At 36.4% G+C, this 12,840-nt stretch overlaps 1 protein-coding gene across 1 annotated transcript in view; it reads right to left on the bottom strand.

Moving 5' to 3' along the window:
* Positions 1 to 12,840, bottom strand: part of ESYT2 (extended synaptotagmin-like protein 2) — a 52,525-nt gene that overhangs the window by 13,262 nt on the left and 26,423 nt on the right. Inside the window, exons 8-13 of the mRNA XM_009868626.1 lie at positions 9,224 to 9,344; positions 8,467 to 8,643; positions 7,980 to 8,062; positions 6,573 to 6,621; positions 5,906 to 5,995; positions 5,270 to 5,365 (exon numbers count right to left, since the gene is read on the bottom strand). Coding sequence (XP_009866928.1) covers positions 5,270 to 5,365; positions 5,906 to 5,995; positions 6,573 to 6,621; positions 7,980 to 8,062; positions 8,467 to 8,643; positions 9,224 to 9,344 — 616 coding nt within the window. The remainder of the gene's footprint in view (positions 1 to 5,269; positions 5,366 to 5,905; positions 5,996 to 6,572; positions 6,622 to 7,979; positions 8,063 to 8,466; positions 8,644 to 9,223; positions 9,345 to 12,840) is intronic.

Below are 12,840 nucleotides of genomic sequence, written 5' to 3'. Positions count from 1 at the left end.
ATCATTTTGAATCCTAAACTGCCCCTCAACTTACTGCCCAGCTTTCCTTCACATTTGCACCTGCATACTCAATACACAGCTTTTTTTTCTCCCTATATTATTATTTCAAAGAATTTTAAAAGTCGAAAGCAAACCTATGTGATCAATTATAAAGGCAGGCAACCAACAATTCCTGGATATTGAACACATCTCAATTCCTCTGGAATCATAGCAAGGCCAGGCCAAGCGGGGCATCAGCTGGGGCATAAATGTTTAAATCAAACTGCAGCTTTCAAGGGAAGGAGCTGCAGGTCAATGAGGACAGTGGCTGAAAGGTGGGAGGGGACTAGGAGAAGAAGAGGGAGTATTCACTATAAAAAGCCAAGAAAACATGTTGCCTTGGGTGACAAAAATGTCTTGCTCTGGTTCTAAGCATCTTTGCAGGTAGTTATAGGAGAAGAGGACGGCTATCCCAGAGCTATACTGGCGACTGACACGGTGGAATAAATCAGATTTCAGGCTAGCAGTCTGTAACAGCCAGTGACATTTGCAGTAAATCCCAACAACAAGCCCATACAGTGCTCTGCAGCTAACAAGCTGTTTTGTTACTAAGCCAGATCCTAATTCAGTATGCTTTGGAGTACAACTCATTAATTTGTTGACTCAGTAAGGGTTGCTTGGGGTTAAAATGGGGATTTAGAAGAAGTTTCTAAACCCATGAGTGCATCCAGTCAGTGATCCATAAGAGCCAATTTAAAATATAGAAAATTCATGTCATAAAGACACTAAATTAAAAGAAAAATTGTTATGAACTGATGATAATGTATCATAAAACTAGGATTACTTATTTTTGGAAATTATGCTAAGAACACTATTCATACTTTAACTTCAGATAAATCAGATTTAGACGGGTAAATCTCTGAATTAGGTGTCATGAATCTAGGTTCCCAGCAGTCAATAAAACTGTCCAGAAAGGAAAAGAAAGTACTCAGGGCATTGGATTTTCCTCTCCCAATTTAAAGTGAGCCCCCTTTTTAACACACACTCCTCCCCAGTCAGTTAGATTTCTGAATCCACAAGTGCAAATGTTTGTGCAAAACTTTGTGTTTCAAGAGGCCCTGAAAACAAGATGCAGGTTTATGACTGCTGAGGCTGTTACATTACCTCCCGGCCACTACATTCCTCTCCTCCCTCCTGGCCTCCAGCTATAAATCTCATCCTCCTGCTTGCTGCAAGACTAACACCCGTGCAACTGCAGAACAAGGCAATTAACAGTGCTGTTGAAAGAAATCCAGGCTTGGATATGTGAAAAAGGTTGTTTCTCCACTGTGACTCAGAAATCGCTTTGGGGATTTGGAAAGTTTTGTCCAGTGTCTAAATAGATGCTGTTATATGTAGAAGACACATCCTAATGCAAAGACCCTAAGATCAACAAAAATGTTACAGCTACACCCTCTCTCAAGTGTTTTGATTCTTTTTTTAATTACTATTTTTACAATGCATCTAGTATTTTTATAACTAAAAGAAACAGAAAATACTTATTAGTCTTAATAAAGATAACTGAACCATAGCTTATGAGTTCTTTTTCCTGTTCACTAAATTTTAACAAGATTTGGTAAGGGAGGTAACATTTTTGACACTTTCAGATGAACTTATACACGGAAACTAACTGAAGTAACACAGAAAAGAGTTTCGTTGGGATTTGGAGGGGACGGGGGGGAAGTCTTTTTTAAAATCAGGGTTTACAATATGAGCCAAAAGTAGCCAGCCAGCAACAAATATATCTGCACAGCCTACAATGGCATACCCATCTCTCTCTGGCAAAGGGGTTCTTATTCTGAACAGATTCTCATACTTTTTGAAGATACCAAAGTTGTGTTTACAGATTTAAATGTAAGCTATGCAGAGGCTCACCAGTTTGTAATAACCTTGTAACACTAAATTCATGCAAAAAAATATGAATTGGCGTTTTTCCCTAGCCTGGATTTTCCTGACTACAGACAAATTTGAAAAAAAGAAAAGGCACTTGGGAATTTGCAAAACAAGGAGCATCATGGAGTGAAGTAGAATTTACAAGGGAATTTATAGTTTGGGGAGCACAAACAACCACACCCATTTTTAAAGCAATACTTGAACCAGTGTAGAGAGGTTGCAAGTTCTTAGAAACAGTGAGTGCATCACCTTTTAAAGAAATCTCAGGGATGTTTATTGGAATATTTAAGAGTTTAATTTCTTTGAAATAAAAGCCAACAATTCAGCAGCACAGAGCGGTGCTAGTATAGTATGCATTTTATTTCTCAATGAATCAGCAATTTAAGTTTAATGTAAGAGCTTTTACAACAAACTTATCTTGGGTTTTTAATCACAAAAAGTCAATTACTTACCCAATGATATGCTGATCAATGAAATTTAAGTAGCCTTTAAAATGCAATCAAAATAGCACAAAAACAATGCACACTTGTTGAAACCATGCAGCAAAACAAATTGCATGCTCTCATTCCACTAGAGTGAGTGGCTTTAGTAGCACTAATCCACACTCTGGCAGATAAAAGGTACAATACAAATAATACCAGAGAACTCACAAATAGTGCTCTATAGAGTGAGGTAGTGTTTTCACAAAAGACTAGTCCCGATGCTCTCCTCTCTTTTAAGTATCCACACCCAAAGTTTCCCTCGTAGATACTCTTAGGAAGATGGAAATGGAAGGAGAAAGCAGAGTGATGGGATTGTGGCAGAATGAATGCATAAGCAGCTTTACTACACAAAAAAGTTAAGGAAAACAGTCAAAGGATTCAAGAGAAAACAGCAGATAACAAAAAGTAAGTAAATATTTGTCATTACAAATAGTTTCATATGTTAAATGACTTTCTGCAGTGCAGGAAGAAAAAAAAAGTGGTTTGCTTTGATTCTATTAATTATTCAAATACATTAACCCACTTGTCAAGTTTACTCTTGGTAGTTCAGATTTATATGGCAGATCCAGCTAAGTAAATTTAGAGACCAGCCTTCTACAACGTTTCCATTTCACTGGAAACAAATTTCTCATAAACCATCCCAGTGTCTCAGAAATGCAAAACTATGATGCATCTGTGCAAAACAAATGCCTTTGCTGGGGATTATCCACTGTAACTCAAACAAAACAAGGCTGATGACAAGATCTAAAATGTACCAGTGATAAGTACTAACGTAATTTTGAAGGTAATAAAAAGTACTAATTAATCTAGAAAATACTTCAGCTGTAACATTAAAGTTTGGAAAAAAGTCTTCAAAACTACTAATAAGGGTCATGTCATTTTAACACTTCATTCTCTACGAACCTTTTGTTCCTCATAAATACAAGCAATCTAAGAGAGATTAATTTTGTTATTACACTACATGAGCCCTACAAATTAACATGAACATGAGAATCTGGCAGACTTTCATGTTCAGTCTTGTAAATGTTGTTCCATATTACGATCAAATGAATATAAAATCCCCTGTATTTGCTATAATTCACTGCAGCTTGTCTAGGAGCTCTGTGATATTATCTAAGCATTGGCTTTATAGAATCTATAAGAATATTTTCAGGTCTCCTGCATGAAGAAGTCTTTTCATGACATTTTTTCCCCTCTCCTAACTGTGAAGCCTTTATATATGTGGTTTTGGACTACTTCAATTCAACACACTATTTTACTGTTATAAGCTTGTAAATGGAATTTTCAAATGTTCAATGTCACTTTCTATCGTATTCTTTATAACACATTTCTGAAAAGAAAATGACTTGAAGTTAAATAGTGAGTCATTTGTAACAACTGCTTTTCTGGGCTGGTAGAGCAAGGGGAAAAAAAAAAAAGAGGGTTAAGCAGGAAACAAGTCTCACACTAAAAGCACTCTTATTCTCAACCCACCCAGACAATCTGGTACTGTAGACAACATCACACACAGCAGTAAGAAATTTGGGATCTTGTTTCCCAATTTTCTAACTGGTCAAGTCTGTGCAAGGAATTTCCCATTTCTGTGCCCTAGAGTTTAGAGATCTACTGATTAGAAGTACTGATTAAGATGCTGAAATTAAAATACCATCCCCAAAAGTCGGTAAAACTGAAAACTTGCAGTGTAACCTTTCTGAAGTGGGGAGACACTGTTACAGAATATTTGTTTAAAACAGGAAGGTAAAAAGCTGAACTTATGACAAAGTCTCTTTGAGCATCTTCTCTAGGAGCTAATTAATATAGGGAAGTAGAGTTGTATGGAAAAAAGAATTGAAAATTGTGGCTACGATTGGATACAATGAGGTTAAAAAAATAATGCAAGACAATTTCAGATGTGCTCAACTTTTTAGTTTTTAAAATAATCTATAAACATTACTTCCAAATACTAGTTTATGCACCTTGAAACAGCCAAGAAATCACTAGTCAGTGATGTAATTTGTTTAGTCTACTCAAGTTTCATTTGTTACCATTGTTTAATGTAGCATTTTAGCTTAAGTTTGAGGGGCAAAAATGCATGTAAAAAATAAATAAATCTGAGGCTTGAAAACTTTATTCTCTGATTAATATTTTAGTCAACACTTCCAGAATTTCTCATCTAATAGCAATGCTGAAAACCAGAAAACCTCAGTGTTATGCTTCATGTATTTATTTATAACATTTACTTTATTACTGCTATCATTTACACCCAGAAATAGTACTTTACTAACCTGACACAAACTACAAAACAGTCTATGCTTGGCACAAACAAGATATTTCACAGTCCCATATAATGACAGTAATTTTTCTGGTTTCATGTTTTGCACAAGCAAATAAACAACACTCCAAATGACAACCTGACAGAAACCTCATACAAGTATTCTGCCACTGTAACATCAAACACTTAGTATAAAATTCGATGATGAAGGCTTCAGTACCTTCAAATCTACCACAGATTCCCTAAACCAAAGCAAGCAAGTTTACCTGAACTCAAGGAAGTGGGCTTTTTCCCAGTTAGTTCCTTAAAGTTACTCATGCTAATCCCATATTATTTACGGAAAACACTGTGTAATAAAAACATTCAGCCTTTCAAGTCCAGGAAAGGAGCATTCTCTAAAGAAAAATCACGCTGATTAAAGAGTAATGTTTTTCAAATGTATGTATCTATAACACTATACTACCAGAAATGTGGACCTTACATTACACGTTTTGAAATGAGAAGAAGTATAGAAAACATGGCATAATGTGTGTTAGTAAAGCAGTGCCATACTACCAAGCAAGACATGCTGGAAGTACGCGAGAGATAACCACGACAAAAGGGTCTCCATCAGAATATAACTTACGGGCAGGTTTCTTGCTGAGTCCAAATAGAGAATAAGCAATGCAGAAGAAAGCCCATCGTTGGCTTGGTCTTTATCAGCTCTAATGCTTGTTAGCACCTGGACCACAAAACATACCGTAAGCCTTTTTGAAAATCAGATAGCAGTATTATTTCTGTCCCACTCCTGAAAAATATTTTAAAAGTATCTCCCAGAATGCATCCATTTACAAATGCATGCTATGAAGCATAAGTAGTAAGTTTTCAAGAATCGTGTAGATATTCCAAACCCATTTTTACGGAAACTTCCACCCCATTTCATAATTAGTATTTTTTTAGACCGACCGGAGTATAGTATTATATCCAGCTTTATCTTTCAGGCTAATGAAATTTTAGCAGATATTCTCAAAACATACATTAAGAGAAGAGGCCGATGAAAGCACTTTAAAATCTCATGCCACAAGAGTACATTCACAGTTATGACTGGTTTGGGATTTCTAAAGAAAAAAAGCTTGGAATAAAGTTACACATTTATCCGAATTCACAACAGCTAGATTATTAAATTACTTACATGGTTAACAAAAAACAAAACAAGAATGCACAACAAAAAACACCCCACAACAATCAAGATGAGAATAAAAGTAATGAGTTCCTTTAATACCTTGTCTAGATTTTCAGCAGTTGGCATCAATGTGAGCCATTCCAGTTTTAAATGCAATTTTCCTTTGGACACTTCATCCAAAGTAAACCACTAGAAGTCAAAAAAGTAATGTGAAATAATCTGATACCAAACAAATACATGATTGCAATTGACTCTTCAGGAAGTCAGCATAACCTGAAAAGATCTGATTCATTGTTTAAAGCATCCTATTTCACACAAAATTTTACAACACAGAATAACAACACTAGCTATGCAAACCTCTATGTTATATAGTAAAAGTATTTTTAAAATACCAAGAGAACTCTTTAATTTCTGTGAAGATGTTCTGGAAATAAAAAGCCTGCATAACATCACTATAAAATCTCTCTTACATATAGAACAAAAATTAGTATGCTAAGTATAATAAACAGTTAAACCAGGCAGTTATTCTCCTGCAAGAGAAAGCTCTCACTAAACATATGTTACTGTTTTTTTGCGTTTACATACTAATAATGTTAAAACCCTAAGACAGAAGATGAATGGCATTATTTTTCAGATTTCAACAATTCAGGTTATTCATGCACATATAGGAACTATTCCCAGGAAAAGAAAAGATAATACAGGAACAACTATGTATTGAACATACATAGCTGGGTTTTTTTTTAACTGTAACTTATTGAACATTTACCTCATCTAGAAGACGCTCCTTTTCAACTTCAATTAAATCTATCATCAAACTAGAAAAAAAGAAAAAAAAAATTAGAGATCAGTACTTTAGTCAAGAAGCAAACCAAATGTAATACAGAACTCAAACCCCACTCTGTGCTTGCCGAGTATCCAGGCTTCCACCAAGATCAAAAGAGCAGAATACTGGGTTTTTAGCCACTAAGAGAGGAAGAAGTAGGGAATGAAATGCCTAAACAAAGATGAATGCATAGAAAATATGTCTATAGTAGAGCCCATTTTGAAGCTATGAGGACAACTGGCATGATAGGGCACTCATATACATGACCAAACTCTCAAAACAGTGACCACAATCAAACTACCCACTGGAAGTAGCCCCTGGACATACGCTATGACCAAATTCATGCTTTGGCATTGTCTGGAAGAGTTCTAGTTCACACAAGCTAAAAAATGTACCAGGGAATCTGCTAAAAATTAAACAAGGCAGACAACTGCATGCCAGTGCATGGTTTGTCGTGGCTTTTTATCTTATTAGTGCAGATGTACACATCCTGCCACTTTCCCCCCCACCACTTCAGTGTAAGATTAGGGAAGTGCAAAGAAAAGAAGCCTTTGTACCACCTACTTCTTTATTTTAATGAGAAGAGAAGTAGGTACTGTTGCTTCTGTTAAGAGAGAAGGAGCTGGAAAGATAAGGGAGTTCTACTCTGTATGGAAAGCAACAATGGGAAGCTCCAAAACTCTGCAAGAAATAAAGGTGACAAATTACTGGAGAAAGAAGCTGACTAAAACCCTGAAATGTTTATGGGTAAACGCTAACGGTAGGCCTATGGAATTGAAGAGTGAGTCATGTTTGCGAAAGCATTACAGCAACATTTTTTTTCTTTCATCAACTCTTAGAGAAAAATAAACTGTGAGCTAGCCATTTAAAAACTATGAAGATGAAGAAGATACACAGTTATTAACTATATTAACTTTGCCTGGAGAAATAACTAAGACTTAGTGCTAGTTTACAAACATTAAAGTAGGTAGGGTACAAGTCCTGGAAAAAAAACAAACAAAAAACACCCAAAAAATCCAAACAAATTCCCCACCAACCCTACCACGTTTTACTTTGGGGTACCCACAATACTTACCTTATTTTAAAAAAAAAAAAAAAATGTAAACATACAGACATGTATATACACACACAAGTACATCTTTATATACATATAATTACATATGTGAAATAATTAGGGAACTACTTGCTACCATAATTTTGAGAAGATAATTAATTTATAAATACAGTAATATAGCAGAACTACAACTGCAATAAAATGCAAAAAAGAATAAGAAAAAAAAAGACTGTATCAAAATATTCCTCTTTTTGTTTTTTAATACCTACAAACATATTCTCCATCATAACATTTACCTTCCCAGAAAGTCATCTTTATCAGGATCTTCATCAAAGAGCTCGATCTCTAGCTCCTGTCCTGGATGTTCATACACTAAGGCCTAGAAGCACAGTAAAACAGCAATGTCAATGGGAAAACTAATTAGCTTTAAGTGGTGTAGTAACAGTAAAACTGCAGGGCCTTTGTGTATTAAAACATATCAACAAGAAATGCTTTTAAAAAAGATGCAATTTAATGAGTAGAGCAAGTGTAAGAGCTTTTCAGAAGCAATTTGCTAATGTTGGATTTAACAGACTAGACTGCTATTCGAATTACTGATGCTTAGTCTAGACAAAAAAGTATATACATCAATACAGAATTTCTATTTTATCACAGAACTTTGGTCTTCTAGAGAGAAGCATGAAGAAATTCCTCGAGGAAGTCCCCAGAGTGCCTTCTTTAACAAAAGAAATTTTAGGAGACAACTTTACAGAAAGCACAACAAGGTATTTTTATTGGTTATACCTCATAAACTTCATTCCATTTCGGATTGAGATTTTCTTTAATGACCTTGCTTTGGAATATCTGGTTGCCTACACGGATGATTCCATAAGGATCTGACTTTCCTTTGACAATCCCTTTTAGGTAAGTATCTTTCCCCTCCAGGTCCTGAGCTTCAATAAAGTGTATTCTTAGAACACCCTGAAAAAGGAAAAGATGAGTTTATGTAGTAATCTGAAAGCTCTCATATCATCACAATTCATGCAATGTTTGTTTTATAATTTCCATTATGCTTTCCTTAACACAAAACCAAGTTTGGATATGCTGTAAATGGAGGGATATCACACACAGCAGACCTAGCACTCAAGAGATTCCTGAAAAGAAAAACTGTCATCAGCCACTGGAAACATGCCAGTTATATCAAGAAATGACACGCTACTGGAAGTGAGTAGCAATAAATAGCAAAAACTTTCAAGTGAAGAGTACTAACAGTAATTTAATGTGATGGCACAAAACATGTTCTACTTAATTTTTAGTCTATACAGTTGAACTGTACTTTAGCAAGAAATATGTTTTAAGATTCTAGGAAAACAAAAAAATAATTTTTGTCATTATTATGAAACTTTATTAAATCAATTATTTGAAGTGACTGGATTCACAATACCTTGTACTACTGCAGTAACTGTATTTAGAAATTCAGAGATGTGCCTATCTTCAACAGCTACTACTACAGAAAAAAACCTAAATGCCAAATTTTTAGCATGAACAGAAACATGCTTACCTTTGGTATAGGAAACCGCAACTGAGCAATCTGCACTTCACTGACAAGGGGGACTGTAATTCTATTTGGAAGGACCAAGTAGTTGGATATTATATCCAATATGATTGTATCTGATAAGCCACTGTTGGAGAAAATAATCCTCGGTTACTTCACGAGAATTAAACACTTCATGTCACCCTAACGAACTCCTTTTGCTGCTTCACAACCTAAATGAAGAAAATATTTGTCTTTTTGAAGGGGACAGAGAGAGAGTAGAAGCCACATCTGCTTTTTAAACACTTCTTTAAAAATATTCTTGCCCAAATTGCCACCAGGTGGAAGCAGCTGACGCTGAATAGCAGAAACCACAGAGCTGAATTCTCAGAGTTCTCATTTCCCTTCCCCCTCACCCTCCTGCCTTTTGAAGCCACTCAGGGCAAAAGGCTATTGCATAAGTTTTCTTGCCTGCATTACAAATAACCAAACAGATGTTAACTGCCACTCCACTTTTGTATTTCAGTAATAACTGTCCCCGTAAGTTTGGCTAACCAGTCCCCTATTGTTATGAAACAAGTTGTCCTCTTGAGCTGGGAGGCTCATGGTTTAAAACAGAAACACAGAGAAAACATTCTTGTGGCCCAGTAAAACATAGCCTAGGGAAGCAAAACAGGTTTTGTTCTGGCAAAAAGGGAGTGGCAGTACATTCACTTTGGTAATGAATCATTTAAAAAACCCAACCTCATACTCCTCCACAAACACAGAAAAGAAAAAAATATTTCCTAAGCTACAAGTTTGCCCAGTTTGGGTCTGAGCTGACACCAAGTCAGTACGTTGTCAGACCAGCACCACTGGTTACGCACACTGCCTACAATGGCCAAAAGGCAGAACCGGAGTGGTATAATTCACCACGGAAGACAAGCACCCAGGAACATTTTAGGGTTATGTACGAGAGCTCAGACAGAAAATTATAAAAATACTTGAGGTATTCTGAACTGCAGGTGCACTCTCGCAAAGGCTGGGGGAGCTGCTTCAGGGATGAACGGTTTCTCCCCCTAAATACACTTTACAATTCTCCTTTTACCATCTTTATGAAATTAAGATGCAGAAAACGTTTGATTACTTAGAACATTTTTTAGATGAAGCACTTGTGTATAATCACCTTGTGAAGTTTTTCCAAGACTGAATCTGCAGCTGGGAGTAGCTCTGACTCAGCAGCTAGCATATTTATAAAAACATAAAAACTGCACTGAAATGTAATACATATCACATTTTCATTTGGGAAGAAAATTTGGTGATGAGCAATAAACATATTATGGTAGAAATAGGTAACAGAATTATCCAATTAAATACAGTCTGGCTCGTTTCAAATCCAGGCTGGTGTTTCATGCCAGAGATGTGCAGCCTGTACAGTCTGAGTAGCTGATGACCAATTCTGACTTCTAATGGTATCCTGTACAGCAGGAGCAGAATAAACTCAAGGCTGCATCAAGATCAAAGGACAGGAATGTGCAGACCACTGTTAATTCTCAGAAAGAAGCATCAGTGGACAAAGTTAAGACATTGCTCAGAGGAAAAGTTTCCTCTCTAGTTCCAAGAGTTCATTCCCATACGTCCTAAAGAGGAGTCTTCATTGCCCTTCCTTTCCTGCAGAGCATTTCCAACCATATTTACAAAGATTTTCATTCTACATGAACACTGAATCCCACAAATTTATAGTTTCAGTAATTCTTAAGTCAACTACCATGATAACCATGTTATTTGAAAATAAGTAGCATCCCTTAGTAATCACTGCAACACGTTACTTTTTCAGTTACTTTCAGTAACTTTCAGTTACTTTTTCAGTTCCATTTTGCTAAAAATTGAGTTTTCAACTTATGCTAAACATTTTCCAAAATGAGCCAAGAAAATAGAACCCACTATTTTGTTATAGTTCACTAAACATCTTGGCCATTAAAAGGAGAAACAAAAAAAAAAGAAAAAAAAAGAAGCTGAGGTGGATGGTAACTATACAAGCAACAATCACAGTTTTCAAAATACAAGTCAATGACAAATCTCTGGTATAGAGATCGAATTTTGGTTCCTGTTTTTGTTAGTGTCCCTACCTGGCAAAAAGAGAAAGCTCCACCTTTATGCTCAATACTACTTAAGAACAGATGATTAATGGAGAAAACTGACCTAGGTCAGAGAGAGCAAATGAGCATTGCAAGAGGGGCAATGGTACCAGAGCTGCCTTGGAAGAAAGGCTATCATGCTCTTCTCTAATATTTAGTTAAATTACATTTGTAATTACATTACAAAATAAGCTATAGGCATAAATAAACCTATCCTAGGCTAGCAGAAGGTTCAGAGATTGACTAATGTTCAAACGGAGCTACATGAGACCTTCTTAAATAAGCAGAAGCAGCCAGAAGCACAACACAGCCCAGTCCCTGGGAGCGTTCACAGTCCTTTATGTGAGGACCTAACCCCAACTCTGTGATTCCAAAGAAGAGTCTCACGATTTTATCCCAGCATAAATATTTGAATTTCACTAAGCATCTGAGAAACAAATATAAAAAACGAACCACATATTGAAACTGGACACACAAGAGGTAGCAGATACTTCATCTTTAAAAACAGGGAGCTGAAAAAGAATACTGAACACGGTAACTAAGTAACGAATTAGGTTAATTCTAAACCAACATGACGTTTTCAAGCTGTTTTAAAGTACCCTAACCAAGTATTAGCCAACTAGGATGCTCCTAGAGGGAAAGTATTCTTCAAGAATACAAGGCAAAAGTTACAGTCTTTTTCAGCATTTTATTACTTAAACCAAGAGGTCTGATCAATGGGAAAAAAAAGATAAAATCACTGATTAAGCAAAAGAGAAAGATCACAGAATCACAGAATGTTCGGGGTTGGAAGGGACCTCTGAAGATCATCTAGTCCAACCTTCATCCCAGCATACCTAACCACTACACCATAGCCCCAAGTGCTAGATCTACTTTTTTTTTAAACACCTCCAGGGTTGTGACTCCACCACCTCCCTGGGCAGCCTGTTCCAGTGCCTCACCACTCGCTCAGTAAAGAACCTCCCCCGAATATCCAATCTAAACTTACCCTGACGCAACTTGAGGCCACTTCCCCTTGTCCTGTCATTAGTAATTAGAGAGAAGAGACCAGCACCAGCCTCACTACAGCCTCCTTTTAAGTAGTTGTAGAGGGCAATAAGGTCTCCTCTCAGCCCCCTCTTCTCCAGACTAAACAAACCCAGTCCCCTCAGCCGCTCTTCATAGGGCATGTTTTCCAAACCTCTCACAAGCCTTGTTGCCCTTCTCTGCACCCGCTCCAGCACCTCGATGTCCTTCTTATACTGTGGTGACCAAAACTGGACACAGTACTCGATGTATCTATTTAAATTCCTACGTTGATGAATCATCAATAAACAGCTTCTTAATAAGATTGTAAAACTTGTAATTCATTCTAAGTACAGTTATCTTTCAGTTTTCACTAAAATAAGTGAAGCACGAAAGGCTTCATATAGCTTAATCACAGTGTCTTCAAAAGCCCTCTTTCATTGCAGACAAATAATTAGCAGTTACCTACTCTTTTGTATCGCTCTCTATTTAGCTCTACTTAATTTTTAGTGACAGAATAAG

The sequence above is a fragment of the Apaloderma vittatum genome, unplaced genomic scaffold, assembly GCF_000703405.1.
Source record: "Apaloderma vittatum isolate BGI_N311 unplaced genomic scaffold, ASM70340v1 scaffold1084, whole genome shotgun sequence".
In the NCBI taxonomy this organism is placed as follows: Eukaryota; Metazoa; Chordata; class Aves; order Trogoniformes; family Trogonidae; genus Apaloderma; species Apaloderma vittatum.
This window is presented reverse-complemented; position numbering and strand designations above follow the sequence as displayed.